An 18,798-nucleotide genomic window follows, 5' to 3' on the forward strand; every position below is an offset into this window, starting at 1 on the left:
ATGCGATCTGTGATCGCTGATCGGCTAATGGCTAAATTAGTCTAGTCGTTATCGAAATCGGTTAGAATATGCATTACCCATTCCAATCGCCTTCATTGTTGCCACAAAATTGTCAATCCGTTTTTATGCGTTTATGTTCTGTCATCAATCTCCGGGGCCATAAATCCATTCAAAGGCATTATTCAAATATGCTCGATGAGTGCAAATTATGTTTTATGTGTTTATTTTGGCAATATTTATGCGACCTCCAAAACGGCAGGTGAATGTTGGTTCGAGTCCCGGCTACTTCGCTGAGTCAGCGATCGATTTTGCGTTGGGGTCACCATTTATGGTGACAAAAATAGCGAAACATCGCCCGAAATCGGTGGGAAATTCCGGCAAGCGAACAAGAGGGCTAATCAAAGCGATAATGTGTTGATCTTTTTAGGCAACGGAAATTAAATTTAACTCAATTCAGAATAGCATTACTATTATTATCTTGCCATATCTTAACAACATAAAGGTGCTTCAAATACCACCTACACCAAATGAAGAGTTCAGCTAACAAAAAATTTAGCTAGCTCCTTTCATTTATTTTTGAATTTTCATTTATTATCCTTAAGTTAAATCAAAGTTCGCCGACTATGTTGTAATTGGAGTTCTGAATTTGTGTTTTAAACATTTACCTCCAAAGAAAACAAATTTGTATAAATAAAAGACATTGTTTAAGATCACAGTATTAAAATAACTATTGTAAGTTTCGCAACAGAAAAATTGTAAGTTATTCATAATAAAAGAAACTACAATGCGAAAATAAGCTCGTGTTAAAAATTAAGCTTTTATTTCGGCTAATGAGTTTTTGTTAATTGAAGAACTAATTTACAATGATATAACGTGCTAAATCCAATTAGTGGAAACTTCTAATAAAATAAGTTCAAGCTTAACTGAAAGAGATAAAAATATAAAAAATATTAAAATTAAAAAGAGATACAAATAAAAATTATTTTGTCCAAAAACCGGGAAAAAACAGCTGGATTTTTCGATTTTTTTATCAAAAGTCTGCCAAATAATGTTCGCTTGTTGGAATGTTATACCTCCTTAAATTCGTTGTAAAATATCCAATCAAGTGGCATTCACAGCTAAAAAATTGTACTTTTTGAAAAAAATCATGATTCTACCTCTTATGAAAATTATGTTGACCAAAATCCGAAAAAAATCAGTTCGGTTTTTTTTTTTAATCAAAACCGTGCGAAATAATGGTCGCATGTTGGAATATCAAACCTCGTTAAATTCGTTATAAATTCCTTCCATAAATTTCATTGTTTTGATATAAAGAACCACAAAAATAATTCCCTAAGACATTAGACACCGCCTCAACCTGTTGCAATCCCCGAAAGTTTTAGATTAAATCCGAAACGTTCATACTTTCAGGCTTTAAATATTCATTGATTAATCCAACTGTTATAGATATTTGCAAATTAATTGATGGGCGAATAGGCCCGAAACTAATGACAGACGTGAGCAGCGGTAGAAAAAAAAAATAAGAAAAACCCAGCAAACGTGTTTGTGGCCAAGATTGATCCCGCCAGTGATGATGAGGTGCCGTTTAATGAGATTCGCTAGGCCCACCCATTCAATACTTTTCGCAGGCATTTATAACGCAGCAACTAGTTATGAAGCCGTATATTTAGATATTTGCTAATCCATTGTGAATGCCCAGTCGTCACCCAGGGTCACCGCCGGCACAGTCAAGTTCAATGCCAGAGAAGACTCTTTGTCGAATGTAAACCATGGTTTCTGTTTCTGTTTCAGATTTTGTTTCAGATTTGGTTTCAGATTCGGTTTCGACCTGGCCTGCTGCTGCGTTCGTTCTAATTTGAATAAATTTTAGGTCAGATCGCAAGACCCATAGGCCCAGAGACGCTTCGGATCGAGAGCTTGGGTGATGTTATATGCGGCATTTGCATTTGCATAAACGGCAAACGGCGACGCCGACAGAGGCGGCATCCATTGGACAACCGGAGCATATTTAAGACAAGTGGAGCGGCCCAAAATGCAATCATTGCCTCGCCGCAATTCGTCAACGAAGCAACCAAAAAACTAAAAACCAAAAACCACTAAGGATTATTCGCCAGGGGATTATACCACCAACCATGTTCGTCCAACAAGTGCTAGTGAGCTGCCTGATCCTGGTGGCGTCGACCCAGGCCCGTCCCCAGTACGGCTACGAGCAGCCCAGCTCGGACATCTTCATCGGAGGCGGCTCCTCGCCGGGCGGCCTCATCGGCGGCTCCACCGGTGGCCTGGTCAGCATCCAGCCGCATCGCGGCGGTGACAAGTACCTGCCCCCGGCCAGCACCACCCAGGCGCCCATCATCAATAAGAAATTCTATCTGGTTTCCGCACCCGAGGATCACAGCAACGATGGCAAGGTGAAGCATCTGGTGCTGGGACGTCCGCAGAAGAACTACCGGGTGGTGTTCATCAAGGCCCCGGCCGGCGATAATGCCAATGTGAAGTACTCGGCCGAGTTTGCGCCGCAGGAGGAGAAGACCGTCATCTATGTGCTGAGCAAGAAGGATAACGATGTGGATGCCAGTGACATTGCCACGCCGGCGCCCACGCAGCCCAGCAAGCCGGAGGTGTTCTTCATCAAGTACAAGACCGATGACGAGGCCAAGCAGGCGCAGCAGGAGATCCAGGGTCAGTACGACAAGCTGGGCGGCACCAACGAGTACCAGGAGGACAACAATGCCCCCATCACCTCGGTGATCGGAAGCCTGGATGGCCTGAATGCCGATGGCAGCTACAACTACCGCCAGATCGCCAACCGCCCGCCGGCAGTGGCGCCCAGTGCCCAGTATCTGCCCAGTTTGCTGAAGCACTAGAGGATTAGCACTAGCTGCATCCCTATATCACCCCAAAATCAGAAACAAAAACCCCCTCCCCTCATTCTCGAACCCTGTTGTGTTGCATATTTTTAAGAAGTCACTCTATATTTTTTTGTATTTTTTTTTTGTTATATTGAACTGTTGTTAATAAAAAGCTTAAATTAAAAAAAATTCTGAAATGTGTTTATATTTTTTATAGGGTTCCTGGTGAAATGACTGACCATTTTATTTAGTTAAACAAAAGAGTTAATCGAGTTTTACTTTCATTTCATGTGTGCCTAAAAAAATAATTAAAATAATAAAAACTATCATATTAATAGTAAACAAAGAGAGGGTAAGTCAGTGATTTCTAATGACTTCAATAAGCCTTCATTTCAAAAGGCCAATTTGAGTAAAAACAAGAATCAAATCAGTTTTTACCCTTTTGCTTTGTGCACGCTGCCTAAGGTCAGTCGTTTAAAAAATTAATAAAAATCGTATAAATAAATTGAAATGTCTCTTCGGCGCAATTAAATTAAAGTCGAAATCCAAATCAAAGTCAAAGTCAAAAATAAATCGAAGCAGAAACATTTCGGCTTTGTTTTCCCCGATATTCAAATCAGCAGTCACATTTCAATATGTCCAAATCCAAATCGGAATCCAAATCGAAGCCACACAGCCAAAGCTGCCGTCAAAATTTCCAACAGAAATTAGCTTAAATGAAGTGAGAAATCAAAATAAGCTCATCAAATTTAATTAAATAGTAGAGTTTTATATTTTGGTTTTAGCTTTTCCCCTTTTTGTTGGTTTGATTGGGTCATTAAACTGACGCTGCATAAACTCGGGCCAAAGATCTATTGATTAATGTTGAATCGGAGCTAATGGCACCCCAAGATACTCCACTAATCGTGAAATTGAACCGAGGAAATAAAACAACGAAGTACAAACCAATTTGGACATGAGGCAGGTTATCTCTTCTTTATTGGCATTTTATATTAATTGACATTTAATTGCAACAATAAATAAATGTGTGAGAAAATTAAAACTACGTCAAGTTAGGGATTGCAAAATATGTGGACATATAATGCAATAACTGTCACTTAAGCTTGTTAAAAAGTTTAAAATATTTATTTCATTTTTACTTTTTGTAGGTAATTAAACCAGTTTAATATGATTAAGTTATATATAATTTTATTGATATGCTGACTTGTTCTTGTAACCGAACCAAATAAATAACAAATGAGGTGAAAATGAAATGTTGTAACTTGTATTTAATTAAACGCTAGTCACTATAATGACCTTATCATAAGAAGTTAATGTATTCCGAGGCTAGTTACAAGCACAATAAATGATAAAACCAATTGCCCAACCAAGTCACACCATTATCTTTTGAGCTGTTCCAAAGGTTTTTTAGAAATGACCCTAATGAAATAACTACACGACCTAGAGGTAACATCTTCATAGACTCAATCGCCTTATCCATCCACGACGTATGGCCAAACAATTTTTCTTAATAAAACCGAGCATAAATCAAATTAGCTGTACCATTTTGCTTAAATGCGACATGAAAGTGTGGGAATTACGCGTCAATTTATGGAAATCCTATGCACACACACACGATGAAGTCAGTTGCCAATACCGCGCAGCCATTGTTGATATTTTAATTGTCTCTTGTTGACAACAACGAGCCGAAAACGAGAAAAAGAGCTCAAATTAATCTACTAATCAGCGACGAGGCTGCGAACCAAATACAAATAACTGAAATCGCCATCGGAAATCGGAATTGGCCGAAAGATGCAGATGGTAACAGAGCGCGACTTGGCCAAGATCATTAGTCAACGGTGAGGGCGTTGGATGGATGCGCCCCGGCGATAGGCAGCACTTCTTTATCCCGCCTAAATGCAAATCGAGATACATATCCAAATCCAAACCCACCCGATGATAAATGACCTGCAAATCGGTGGGATGTGAGAAGAGCATAACGAAAAGGTATGTCAAAACCGAAGCTAATCGGGGCAGAGGGAACATCAAACTTTAATTAATTGCTTTTAAATGAAGTTAGGGGATTTTTTGGAGTAATCGAGTCTTCTAGTGATTTCTCAAGGCCGTTGATGGCCTTGAACTTGGTGGATTAAAGAACGAATGATGGAAAATGGTATGTAACCATCTGATAATGAATATCAGCATGCTTAAAGAAAACGATTAAAAATGTAATTCGCATGAAATGGGATTTTAGTAAGACAAGTAATATTTTATAATACTGAATAAATCATTTATTAATTTACATTGGATATTTTTATTGACAAGGGTCATTAATAATAAAATCAAGAAAGTAAGCTTATATGCTATTTCAAGACTTTTATTTCACTGAATTTCATATATGTACATTTAACAAATTTGTTTATTGTTTGTAGCGAAACATAATGGAAATATGTTGATTATGAAATGTAAAGACCCTGGGCACATAGCAGCTTTTCTCTGTTCCCGCATTCTCACGCACAATAAATTTTTTGACCAAATGCAAGTTCGTTGCCCAAGTCTTTTGTTTTGGCAGCTTTTAATGGGGCGATTTGCGGTCGGAAAAATATGTAAGAAAGCTAATTTTCACAAATTTTCAGTCCAATCGGGCTGTGCGATCTAAGTAGATCTCTTTTAAAAGTGAAGCTGAGATGGAAAAGCCAAATCAGTTGTCTTCTGAAATCCGCGAAATGCTGAACATAATCGTCTGGTTTTCCCTGTCGTTTATAAGTCTGTCCTGGGCTCAAGGATCGCGTTCCTATCTACCACCACCGAATGCGGCCATGGCACCGATTATAACCAAGCAGTTTTATAGCATCTCACCCGCCGAAGATCCCGAGGACGTGGAGCCAAAAACAAGACATTTGGTCATCGGACAACCGCGCAGGAATTACCGAGTCATCTTCATTCGAGCTCCGGGAGCAAATAGCGAGCGTGTGAAGTATACGGCAGAGTTGGCGCCTCAGGAGGAGCGAACCGTGATCTATGTTTTGACCCGGAAGCAACAGGAGCTGGAGGCCACCGATATTGTGGCGCCTCAGGAAAAACCGCAAGCCGAACAGAAGCCGGACGTGTTCTTTATCAAATACAAAACGAACGATGAGGCGGCGGCTGCCCAAAAGGAAATCCAAACGCAGTACGATCAACTGGGCGGGAATACGGAAATTTTGGCGCCCTATGTGGCACCCATTAAATCGGTGATTGGGGCACTAAGTAGCCCTCAATATCCAGCCACTCCCTACCAATCGACTGGATATCACTACGATAGACCCACCTCCACAATATTGGCGCCAGCGGAACGGTCTTTCTAAAGCCCCGATTATATCCGCCAATCGTTGAATATTCCATGCTATTTGCATATAATTGATAAGCCATTTCCACAAGCGAATTTATCAACAAAACTTGGCGAACGCGTAAATAAAAATGGTTTCTTTTCATTTTTTTTGTTGTATAATTTTTGCGAATTTTTTTTTATCTGATTTGCGTTTTGTATTTAAAGATATTGGCAAAAGTGCTTTGACCCTGTGACAAAGGAGAGGTTTTCGAAGAAGTTTGCAAAGAGCGTATTGGTTGTCTATGATATGTTAAAAGTGAAAATTCTAGATACAATTATGGAATGAAATTAAAAAAATGTTCAATAAAAAAAAATTGCTCAATAGTTTAAGGAATAATATATATAAAAAAATTTATCAAAAACAAATAAAGTGTAAAAATATAAAACCAATTCAACAAACAAAATAAATAGAACCTCAGTGAATAATAATAATAAACAGTATGTCTTCATTTATAGAATTAGCAAAAGCTTTAAAAATTACAAAGCAATTTTACATAGAAAAAAAATTACATTTAAAAGAAGTAAATTTAATTTCTTATAACAGTAGTGTCTGAGACTAAGGGGCTTCAAACTTTCGTCTAAAATTCATAGTTTGCCAAAATTGAAAAATACGCATAAATTTTGCAAGTCGCAACCGAAAAAAAGAAACCGCAAAACGGCAATGCAGTTTTTTTATGATGTGTCTCCTCTTTGGCTCGGCTAGTTTATCTTCTTTTGGATTTATTTGCATTTGCATTTAATTAATGGGATTTTTAAAGCCATTTTTGGGCATCAACTGGGCGACCTTTTTTTGATTGGCAGCAGCAACAATTTGGCAGCAATTAATCTTGGTGGCTGGGCAAAAACATAATCAAGCCAAGGTCGTGGCGAAAATTCAAAACTAAAAAGTGCGGTTCTAAGTCTCGGACTGTGGCTTTTCACACCTCTTTTCCTCTTCAACATTTATCTCTTCAAGGTGGCCAAAATATATAAATAAATCACACATTGGTTTTGGCCAAAAGCGCAAACACAGACAATAAACCTAAAACGGCCCTGCCCAAAACGCATTCAAATTATGGCAATTATATTGAAATTTTTCATCAACAAAACAGAAGAAACAATCGTCTGACGATTTGTGGTTTTGGAATTTCTGCTTTTAGTCGTCTTAACTAAAAATAGACCATGACATAACGCAATCTATGCATATTTTCGGATACCCTTTGTTGAGTGTATTAAAATCAAAGAAAGAAACTCTATATACTGTCAATAAATGTTATCAAATTATACAGCTGATAGATAAATAAATATTAAAATAATATAAGTGCCTAGGGTATTTCCTGTTTCGTTTTTTTGGGGCAATTTAAATCCTTTTCGGCGCTTTGTTTGCCATGCCGCCAACGTATCAAAACTAATGATATAATTTATGGGCTAACAAAGATTTGTCAAAGCTTCGAAGATCAAAGCGGAAATTTTAAATAAAACCCAACAATAATTGAAATGCCATTGCAACAACAGAAAACCAAAAAATCTGATTAATTAAAAATGTAAATCATATGTAAAAGTGTAATATAAAACACATAATGCTTTTGATTTTTAAAATATGAATTGCAATTAACAAAAAAGACCTAGCAATAGAAAACGAATTTAGAAATGATTTTTTTTAAATGCAAGAGTATACAACAAATTCATAATTCAAATCACAGTAAGAAATCAATGCCAATAAATTGCTGCGCCTGTGGCTCAAAAAATAATAATGCTCTTAGTGATGCTTTTTAATTCCGCCAACATAATTAAGCTCTTGTTAACAATGGCTTAATACGTCAAACTAAAGTCCCATGACGGAAGCAGGTTCTGTTCTAAGAACCAAACACAAAAAACCACCAAAAAAGTCAAGAAAAATCACCGGCAAAAAGAAAAGAACCATAAAAAAAGAACCAACCAATTCTTTAAGGCATTTGTTTGACCAAAAAAGACAGCAAACAAATTGCGTCCATCAATCAAGATAGCTATTATTAAAAAAAAAATGTATGTATTTACTTTAAATGGTTGTAAAAACGACTGAAAGAGAAGTTCTGAAAGAAAATGAAAGCATTGCAATGAAAGTTATTTTCCAAAAATTAGAGTTTTAGTTAGTACGAAATTAAAAAAAAATTGCTTTGCAAATTCCATTCAATAGTTTTACTATGGTACCCCGAACTTAATTTTTTAATATTATATAATATTGTTAATAACATAATGATATGTTGCCTTAAGCAACGTATATTCGTTTTGTTAAATCTTTATATTTATTGCCGGTTTTTACGGTATCACATTACCTATGCTTTTATCATCAATAAACAAATGACTATTAAAACTGTCACCTATCGACGAACACTTATAGTGATACTCACATAAAAATCTATATTTTTATTAATCTGTACAAAAAGTTTTTTCTACATGATGTCTTATACCTTCGATGAGATTGTGGCTTCTAGAGGGTATCTCGATTTCATTCCCAAGAATGATAATGATTCCTCCCTGGCTGAGCTGCAGATAGCTTATGATATCTTCTTCCGGGTTTTGGACACTCCAGAATTCCGTGTGACCACCGAAAAGCGTGAGATCGACCAACAGATTATCGTGAGGGTGAGTGGAAAAAAAGGGTCTTTGGAATTTCAAGTTTAATAAGGGGGTTTGGAACAAACAGCTATTGGAAAAACTGAACTCAAAGGATCCTCAAGTGCGGGAATTTCTACATTCGGTTTTGCGGCGCATCTACGTAAAGTTTGTGGGGTTGCGGAGTTTTATACGAAAGGAGATGAACAACAAATTCTATCGATTCCTTTACGAAACGGAGTTCATGGATGGAATCGGTGAACTCTTGGATATTGTCGTCGAGTATGTTTTGCCTGGTTATGTCCCCTGGTCTCACCCATTAATCACCGGTTTTCTTTTCGATTAGAATCATCCGTGGACTTAGATTGCCTTTAAAGCCCGAATTCAAGCTATTTCTGGAAAAAATCATAATACCGATGCACAAGGTCAAAGAACTGCCCCTTTACCACACTCAGTTGCGTCTTTGCATTACGGAATACCTCGATAAGTATCCACTCCTAACCGAAACAGTGGTTTTAGGCCTTCTGAAGTTCTGGCCCAAGACATCCACCGAAAAGGAGGCTCTGTTCCTGGACGAGATCGAAGATATTCTAGCAAAGACTGTTCAGGAGGAGTTTAAGAAGATCCAGGTGCCGTTGTTCCGCCAGATTGCCAAATGCGTTTCGAGTACAAGTTTTCCGGTGAGAGTTGGGGTATTGAATGTAGGTGCTTTAAAGGGTGGCTCAACTTTCCCCTTCACTTCACAAACCTAAGATAAGCTAGCTTTACTTAAAATATACCTAAGGAATAGAAATGGGATTCTCGTTTTGTGAAAAGTAAAGTTGTATAAAAGCATATATGATAGTCCTATATAGGACCTATTGTACGTCTGAAACCTTTTTGTTTTAGATCCAGAAGATCATAGTACTTTATGCTAAGTAGAGTTATACTTTCGTCCTTAAAATTGTAGATTGCCGAGCGAGCACTTTATCTGTGGGGCAACTCGAAGATAACTGTGCTTATAGTGAGTAACCATGAGGTCATCATGCCCATCATGTTACCCACCCTGTTCCGCGTCACCAAGGATCACTGGAATCGGGACGTCGTGGCCATCGTCTTCACCGTATTGAAGATGTTCCTCAGAATTAACAAGAGGCTGTTTAACACTCTGTCCTTTGAATACAAAGCGGAGAAGGCAAAGTACGTTGCAGTGCGCAGTACAATAAAATATATAAAATAATTTTGTTTACCACATTTTAGGGAGAAAAAACTCAAGCGCGAACACGAGGAGCGTTGGAATAAAAAAGAAAAACTGCCATCAAAGCGTTTCCGAAGTATTTCCGAAGGTGGAAAACCAAATTCTTTAAAGGCTAACATTGCAAGTCAAATAAAATAATGAATGCCTATACGTTAATAAAAATTGGAAAACAAAACGGAAAAAAAAAATTTTGTTTAAGCGAGAGCAATTTTATTATAGATTAAGAGTGTTAAAAAAACTGATGAGAAAGGAGCGAATTCATTATAATTCAAGACTTTAATATAATCAACAAAATGTTATCTTTTTAGTATCTAAAATAAGGCTAAGCGTAAATATTAATATTAATATGAATAAATATACATAAATAGGCACAGATGGTTGTGTAAAATATGTAATGTAGGAAACAAATTCTTGAAATAAATAAAATATTATATTTTTAACAACTCCAAACGCGCATGTTTTCTTAATACTGACCAAATAAAGACATAAACACGTTCCTACATATCGTCATACTTGATAAACCGCCAAAGAGCAATCAATCAATCGAGGATTTTATGCAAAATTTTGCATACAACTTGAAAATGGAGGGTAGATAATCACGAAACAATGCGACAAAACGGAAAAAATGCAACCGAATTTCGTGTGGTTTGTTGGGATTGGAATCGATATTGATATTGATATTGATCCACCTGCGATGAACTTCGTCGGCCGGCGAATATGTATTCGACTATGATTTATGATCGCACCGAAAAGAAACAAAACGAACATCGATGGACAACAGGTCACATTAAAGGAAGCGTGAAAGAGACGGCGGTACTGGGTGCGATAGAGAGGGGCAGACAAACAAGTCAAATGTCAGAGGTTCGGCATAGCCAAATAATTGAGCAATTAATTAAACCGGCGAGGAAAAAAAAATTATAGAAAAATAGTAAGAAGCGGAGGAACCAATATTCGGGCTATAAAAGGCCACAAATCATCAAGGGAGAGCATCATAAAGCAAACAACTGAAAACCACTCAACATGCGTCTATTTGTGGTAAGTTAACAGGAGGATTAACCGCAGGATTAACCAGAGGATTACAATTTTTTTTTTTTTTTTTTTTTCTTAGACCCTTTGCACTCTTGTGGCTCTCAGCCAGGCCAAGCCCCAGGGCTACAACTACGGCAGTGGTGTCTCCGGTTCCCTGACCACCTCTAGTTCCAGCGGAGGCAGCAGTGGCGGCTTCTTGGCCGCTCCCAGCCACTCCTCGGTGGCTTCCTACGGACCTCTGGGTGCTTTCCAGACGGCCAGCGTTGGCTCCCTGGTGGGCAGTTCCTCTGCCCCCCATGCTGTCAGCCACTATGGCGGCCAAGGAGCCACCTACTCGACTGGCGCTGGTAATGGAGCCACCTACTCGACTGGCGGTGGACACGGAGCCACCTACACGACTGGCGGACATGGAGCCACCTACTCGACTGGCGGACAAGGAGCCACCTACAGCAGTGGTGGTGCCTCGAACTATGGCGGCAGCTCCTTCACCGGCTTTGGACCCTCGCCCAACATCGGATTTGGGGGACTGGCCGGCTATCAGGCACCCACCTACCAGCAGCAGCAGGAGCAGGAGGTGCAGCGCGGTTTCCAGGAGCCCATCATCCACAAGCAGTTCTTCACCGTCGCCGCACCCGAAGAGCATGAGAATCTGGAGCGTTCCAAGCACCTGGTGATTGGACGTCCCCAGAAGAACTACCGTGTGGTCTTCATCAAGGCCCCATCCTCGAGCAACGCCAATGTCAAGCTGTCCGCCGAATATGCGCCCAAGGAGGAGAAGACCGTCATCTATGTGCTCAGCAAGAAGGACAACCAGCTGGAGGTCAACGATATTGCCACGCCCGCACCCACGGTGCCCAGCAAGCCGGAGGTGTTCTTCATCAAGTACAAGACCGACGCGGAGGCCTCTCATGCCCAGCAGCAGATTCAGGGTGAGTCGTCAACAGGATGGCACCGTAGATGCAATACTAATACACCTCCTCTTTTCTGCAGCCGAATACGACAGGATCGAGGGAACCTCAGAGCACCAGGATGGCGGAGTGGCCCCTGCTCAGTCGGTGGTTGGCATCTTGGATGGTGGTGCTGTTGGTGCCGCCAGCACTGGCAGCTCTCACTTCGTTTCCGGAGGCACTGGCTCCACTGGGGGCAGCTCTCACTACGTTTCCGGAGGCACTGGCTCGACTGGTGGCAGCTACACCACGACCACCGGCGGCAGTTCCGGCGGCATCTCTGGAGGAATCACCGGAGGAGCCCTTTCCGGCGCCACCATCATCAAGAATGCACAGAGTGCCACCTATCTGCCACCCAATGGCAAATAGATGATTACTCGTATGGATTCATAGCAACAATTTTACTGTACAGTGATGCAATAGTCAAAGGTTTTTTTTTTGAAAGCATAAATAAATTTTAAACGAAATAGAAGAATATAAATGAAGAATACTTTTAATTCAGTGAAAGGGGGGAGGTAATGCAGAAAACATATTGTATAACTTCTAATAAAACAGAAATCGTTTTATCGTTTTTTTTACACTGTAATATAAATAATAAAACTTGCACAGTCTAACGATAAATTTTGGCTGCACAAATACATATATCATAATCTCCCAGGTTTTTCTCCATGTTAATGATAAATTACCCAGAAACCATTTTCGGGAATACGATTATACGACCCAAGTAAATCAAAAACAAAAAGAATGATTACAGCACTAAAAGAAGTCATTCTTAAAGTATAAAAGGTTATTTCGTGATTATTTTAAATATTTAAAAAACGATTAAGGTTGTTTTAGTCTCAAAACAAATCACACTGAACAGTTTTAGGCATTTCGGGAATGGATTCATTAATGATTGAGTAAATTAAAATAAAACAACGTTAATTCGTCAAAATATGGTTGGTAAACAGTGATTTATTCATTATTTATATCTTCCTAACAAACAAAATATCTATCTATGGATTGTAAGCATATATAAAACTTGTTGTTAAACCAACTCAATAGCACACAGTTTAATCGGTTATTTTTAATACCGAATGTAAGTCTATGTCAAAATCGATTCATTTAATATCACAGTTTAGCAGCCATTTCGTAACCCCATTAAAACTATTGTAATATCTTTGGTTTGTATCTGGTTTTTTTTTTAAAGGAAATTTTCTTTTAATTACTAAAAAATATCGCACGGGTTAATGACAGTAATAATCTTATCTTAAAACATTTATTAAAACTTTTGTCGATGCTTCGAGCACACTGTAACCAAGAAGCCTAAAAGTATGTCATATCTTTTATTTAAAAGTTAAAGGAAAACACCAAAATGGAACATTTAAAATATTTATTTTGGTTTTATATTACCAACTTAACGAAATATTGTATTGCACAGGAGATAATTATAAGTATGGTACCGACTTGAGTAGTCTAGCAGATTATTTGCCTAATAACCCCCAATACTAAAGGTAATCATTGCAAGAACTCACCTAATGCGTTGATGGCCCGCTTCAGGAGCAGATCCGACTGGCTCTTGTCCAGGGAATCGATCTCGCGGCAGCTGCGATACAGACTGCTCACCGTGGACTCCACGGAATAGGCACCCTCGCCAGAACTTGGCAGCATTGAAATGAAGCGATTCAGTTCATTGAGTTCTGTGAAACCAAAACACGAATTAAATATGTGATAATAAATAAGTATAAGTAAACCGTAGCTCACCCTGATACTCATTGTAAGTCTCGTAGTTCCACTCGCCGCGTTTGATCACAAAGTAGTCGTGGTTGGCATAGTCGCTGGCGAAGTTGCCGCAGGCCCACTCGTACGTCTCGTGGCAAGGACTCTTCGAGGTGTTGGCCCACAGGAGCAGCTGCCGGCTGCTCTCCACGCACTCCTTCTCCAGGCAGAGCGGCGCCCGCAGATAGAAGGGCACCTCTGGCCAGAAGGCCAGCAGCAGGATGATAATCAGCAGGAGCAGGGCGCACAGGCAGGCGGTGGTCACGTACAAGATGCGGCGCTTGCGCGGCAGGCTCATCAGCGCGTCGAAGGATCGTCGGCCTGGAAGCAGCAAGGCTATCATCGGGCAATGGCCAAGGATACGGAAAACATGAAAATTAATGAAATGAGGATGGGACACTTCACAATATATCTGTTTCTATTTTTCAAAAACTACTAATGGTTACATAAAGGGAAAAAATTCAAACATTAATGAAAGAGTAATTTGACTAAGTAATTTAATACTGATTTCGTTACCAAAAATAACACCTTTAACTGTTTTGATATATCTGTTGATTATTTTTCCGGAATTTATATCCAATCGAATATATGCACTTACATATTTATTTTTAGAAAAAGGAAAACGCAAAAGAATAACTATATTTTCAATTATACTTGTGTGATTACTCAAAATTCTATTTTTTATAAATGATTGATTGATTGAAATAAAAAAGACATAGAAAACTCTGTTTAAATTTAAGGTTTACACTGATCGGATTTAATGATTTTGAATGGAATATGAAGGGGAAATGCTTTTGTTGACAGATTCTAACCTCTTAGTCCATTGGTCGAAGGATGTGTGGAGTTGGGTGTGATCGCCGCTGGTGTCCTGCCGCCGGCTCCACCGCCGCTGACCTCATTGAGGGCATCCTGTCGCGCCGCCTCCAGATCCTTGGGTGTCAAATGAGACCCATCGTCCATATGCAGCTTCTGCTGATTGGTGGTCAGCGGAGCCGTCTCGCTGCCCTCGATCTGCTGCAACTGCTGCTTGCCCCCAATCTCGTCCTGGCTATTGTGCATTTTGAAACTGCGGTCATCCACCTCATCGATGGCGCAGATCGTTGGCTTGTACTTGCCCTGATTGATGGCCATTGTGGATGATATTCCACTCGATTTTTCTCCAGCTGCTGTCTGTTTGTCGCCTCTCTTGGTTCTCGTCGTGTCTCCCCCTCAATTCATGTGGTTCGGCATTTTTAATCAGTTCTAAAGTAGCTCTGCAAGTGAACGAGAGTACAACAAGGAAATTATTCACAATTTCTCAAAGTGAAGAAATACACCGAATTCCAGGCGGATTACCCGACTTGATAATCAAAAGATTACCTTGAGACATGATATACGGGGCTATACGCTCGTAGACCCATACACCCAACCACCCATCTACCTCTGGCAATAATGAAACCTTTTCGTTATGTGGAGCATCGGAGATAAGTGAAAATTGCCCAGAGATAGCAGGCACTTGATGTCTCAGATACACAGCTGCGGTTAAAAAAATGGTTTGCCCACCCCTTAAAAATCTTTATTTCGATAAATAAAAAATTGCCCATGTGGGCAAAAATATTTTGTAAAAAATTATATTTTCCAAGAATTTTTCTCAGCCAAGCGCGTAGAATCGATAAAATTCGTGCTTATGAAATATTTGTATTTTTTCCTGGAATCACTCGTTATCAGGACAATTTGATTGTAGTTTGAAATAAAAATTAACCCTAATTGTTTCTTTTCGCTTTCATAAAAAATTAGAGATTAAATCTATGGAATTTTTGGGCAGAATAAGTTTTGTTTGATCAAGATCTGGTTTATTTGTATGACAAATTATAAACAAGTTAAGAAATCTATACGCACATGGCGCGGTTTTTATAAAAGCGAAAAGAAACCATATAGTTAAGTTTTATGTCAAACTACAATCAAATTGGCCTGATAACAAGTGACTAAATTTTCAAGAGATGGTCATGCTTTGATTTGTTCGAAATAACGATTTTTAAGAGGGTGGCAAACATCTTTTATTTTTTCGAAATTACAATTTTTTGGGCAAAAAATGGGAAAGCGATTAAGCTAAACAGATTTCAAAAATTCTATTTTAGTCGACAATTGATTTATAAACAATTTTAAAATTAAAACAATTGGTTACAAGATTTATGCAATATCCTTAATGTACCGCAACTGTATAAAAACGTATAAGTACATCAGATGGGCGGCTATATATGCCGTTAAGCGCATATATGATGCATGCATTCTTGTTCAACATTTGACTTCTTTTCAATTCTAAATTGACAACAATTGCGGGCAATTTACACTGGCTAAAGTCTTCGACTGGCGAAAATTTGTATCCGAATAAGTGGGAGGGAGACATCCAAAAGAAAGGGAAAGAGACAGAAAGTCATTTATCTGGAGCTTTATTTCGCGACATGCATAAATTTCTATTGAGAGCCGTGCAAATAATTAAAAATGCAGCGGCGTCTCGACAGACTTAAAAATTCAACTAGGTTAATTGCTAATTGCACGAAAAATCTGCCTGGCAATGTATTTAAGAATTTAAATATTCTTCTATTAAGAAATGTATTAGAAAGTTCATTTAATATTCGCAATTTATTGTTATTTTTTAAGAGCGAACTAGAGACCTTAAAAAAAATTACTGGATTGACTAAAAATTGTTGGGAAATACTGGCTGCCTATGTATTATATTATTTTAAAGCCTTGTACTGCATTTTAGTATACATTGATTTGGTTTATCAATGGATGTGGCACGATTTTTAAATGGGATCTATTTCGAATTGTAGGTTGCTTTAGTTTCGCTTCGCCGACCAACAGAGGGCGTCACGTGCCTTTGTTTCTCTGTGGTTATGCTAGACTTGAAATAGTTTTCAGCTTTTGTTTTCCCTGTGAAATCTTATAGCATGTTTGTCATTTAATCTGCGAGGAAAGCAGCCGATTCACCCACACAATAAAAGGGGAGGCGGCAAGTTAATTATGAAACTGCATTGCACGCAAGAGTTTATGAAGCGCAATTTGAGCATCAGCACATGCTGATCAAGTAGCATAGCAAGCAGGTTTTGCCATACATTTTTAAAAATAATGATTAAAAAATCTATTTATAAACAAGAAAGAAAAGCTAACTTCGGGCGGAGCCGAAGTTGATATACCCTTGCAGAATATTCTGTAAATTATATTCTCCAAAATTATTCATATGATGCAATCTTAATACTCATAAAAAATCCCAACTTCCTAACTTTAAAAACACCAAAGTTATGGCATTTCCAATCGTTCAGTTATATGGCAGCTATAGGATATAGTCGGCCGATCCTTATGAAATTTGATAGGTTGGATTGATTGGTTAAAAATAGAACCCATAGAAAATCCCAACTTCCTAACTTAACAAAAACCAAAGTTGTGGCATTTCCGATCAATCAGTTATATGGTGGCCATAGGATATAGTCGGCCGATCCTTATGAAATTTGGTAGGTCGGATTGATAGGCCAAATATAAAACCCATAGAAAATCCCAACTTCCTAACTTCACAAACACCAAAGTTATGGCATTTCCGATCAATCAGTTATATGGCAGCTATAGGATATAGTCGGCCGATCCTTATGAAATTTGGTAGGTCGGATTGATTGGCCAAATATAAAACCCATATAAAATTCCAAATTCCTAACTTAACAAACAGCAGAGTTATGGCATTTCCGATCAATCAGTTATATGGCAGCTATAGGATATAGTCGGCCGATCCCGGCCGTTCCGACTTATATACTGCGTGCAAAGGAAAGAAGGGTGTGTGCAAAGTTTCAATTCGATATCTTTAAAACTGAGAGACTAGTTCGCGTAGAAACAGACAGACGGACAGACAGACGGACAGACAGACGGACAGACAGACGGACAGACGGACAGACGGACAGACGGACAGACGGACATGGCTATATCAACTCAGGAGGTGATCCTGATCAAGAATATATATACTTTATAGGGTCGGAGATGTCTCCTTCACTGCGTTGCACACTTTTGACCAAAATTATAATACCCTCTGCAAGGGTATAACAAAATAATTTCCATTTTAAATTCTGTTAGCAGCTCTTCCACCTATTTCACCTGTTCTTATAAAAGTCATCAGAGCTTACTGCTTTGTGAATCACAATTAAATTTAATTAAAAGAACCCTCAGCGCAATGGCATTTTTAAATTTCCGATATTCGATCAAGATTCTATTTTCAAGCCCCTGCTAATCTCCAGAGCCCCAAAATAGCGATAAGTTGTGGTCAGTTGCGGGGATTTGGCTAGAAAAAGTAAGCGAAATAGAACGGAAAAATGGGCAATGAAAACTGCTATTGCTTATCTTATCGAGTTGAGATTATTTCCTAATTCATTGCTCATTTCTAGGCGTTGCTACTAAGGCCTTCTCCCCGTTTTTACCCTTGATAAGTTCCACTTTTAAATATTTCACGGTTAGCATAAATCAATTTTGTAGTTTTCTGAGAGATTATTTTGTAGGTTGCCTAAGTGTTTAATTAAAATATTAAAAAGACTTCTTTTTTTGAGGAAAATTTGGTAACTCATAAACAATTATCTTCGTATTATCTCTGACTTTATCTGTCTAGCCTATTATGGCCTCTTGAGAAACTGAAGGTTGCGAGGGGCTGTGTGTAACTTGGCTATCTCAGGTTGTTGAGTAATGCTGAGAGAACATTTCACCCACACTTCTGAGAAACCATATCAAGCAATGAGGTCTTTAAAAAAAAGTCACATAAAAATAAACTGGGCTGACAGGATTTTTAAAAAAGAAAATATGGAATCTTCCAAAATATTCGAAAACATAAAAGTTGACTTTTTTTTTTCGAAGAATAAAAACTTATGAAAAATGATGTATGGACTTCTAGTTTTTTTTTTTTTTAATGATTTGCCAACCCATTAAAAATATATATTTAGAAAAAATAAAAATACTTCTTAACCCTTGATTGCCAGTGATTTTTAAATATGTTTAGGTACTTTTACACTGCTGTTTAATGCTTTAAGTCGAATTTTCTGC

The 18,798-nt window shown here is 38.5% G+C and overlaps 5 protein-coding genes across 7 annotated transcripts in view; 4 read left to right on the top strand and 1 right to left on the bottom strand.

The window, feature by feature from the left end:
• LOC108039463 (protein gone early) overlaps positions 1 to 18,798 on the bottom strand; it is a 31,042-nt gene that overhangs the window by 8,400 nt on the left and 3,844 nt on the right. The window contains exons 2-4 of one of the 2 annotated variants that reach the window (XM_044461009.1): positions 14,559 to 14,999; positions 13,732 to 14,067; positions 13,503 to 13,667 (exon numbers count right to left, since the gene is read on the bottom strand). In XM_044461009.1, coding sequence (XP_044316944.1) covers positions 13,503 to 13,667; positions 13,732 to 14,067; positions 14,559 to 14,877 — 820 coding nt within the window. In that variant the 5' untranslated portion in view covers positions 14,878 to 14,999. Of the gene's footprint in view, positions 1 to 13,502; positions 13,668 to 13,731; positions 14,083 to 14,558; positions 15,000 to 18,798 lie in introns of both variants that reach the window. The other variant, XM_044461008.1, reaches the window with a different exon arrangement.
• On the top strand, positions 2,055 to 2,998 carry LOC108039471. Its single transcript, XM_017116493.2, has one exon. It carries the CDS (start codon positions 2,133 to 2,135, stop codon positions 2,865 to 2,867), a length of 735 nt encoding a protein of 244 aa, XP_016971982.1. The 5' UTR covers positions 2,055 to 2,132; the 3' UTR covers positions 2,868 to 2,998.
• On the top strand, positions 5,411 to 6,415 carry LOC108039472. Its single transcript, XM_017116495.2, has one exon. The coding sequence runs from the start codon at positions 5,519 to 5,521 to the stop codon at positions 6,176 to 6,178; it is 660 nt and encodes a 219-aa protein (XP_016971984.2). The 5' UTR covers positions 5,411 to 5,518; the 3' UTR covers positions 6,179 to 6,415.
• On the top strand, positions 8,538 to 10,195 carry LOC108039469 (serine/threonine-protein phosphatase 2A 56 kDa regulatory subunit alpha isoform). The gene is made up of 5 exons (XM_017116491.2): positions 8,538 to 8,805; positions 8,867 to 9,057; positions 9,122 to 9,455; positions 9,725 to 9,954; positions 10,015 to 10,195. The coding sequence occupies exons 1-5, from the start codon at positions 8,617 to 8,619 to the stop codon at positions 10,148 to 10,150; spliced, it is 1,080 nt and encodes a 359-aa protein (XP_016971980.1). The 5' UTR covers positions 8,538 to 8,616; the 3' UTR covers positions 10,151 to 10,195.
• On the top strand, positions 11,011 to 12,464 carry LOC108039467 (keratin, type I cytoskeletal 9). 2 transcript variants are annotated; one of them, XM_017116490.2, is made up of 3 exons: positions 11,011 to 11,047; positions 11,121 to 11,970; positions 12,032 to 12,430. In XM_017116490.2, the coding sequence occupies exons 1-3, from the start codon at positions 11,033 to 11,035 to the stop codon at positions 12,355 to 12,357; spliced, it is 1,191 nt and encodes a 396-aa protein (XP_016971979.2). In that variant the 5' UTR covers positions 11,011 to 11,032; the 3' UTR covers positions 12,358 to 12,430. The 2 variants fall into 2 exon arrangements, with proteins under 2 accessions (XP_016971979.2, XP_016971978.2); XM_017116489.2 differs by having other exon boundaries at positions 11,121 to 12,464.

The sequence above is a fragment of the Drosophila rhopaloa genome, unplaced genomic scaffold (genome assembly GCF_018152115.1).
Source record: "Drosophila rhopaloa isolate 14029-0021.01 unplaced genomic scaffold, ASM1815211v1 contig_3, whole genome shotgun sequence".
NCBI classification, from domain to species: Eukaryota; Metazoa; Arthropoda; class Insecta; order Diptera; family Drosophilidae; genus Drosophila; species Drosophila rhopaloa.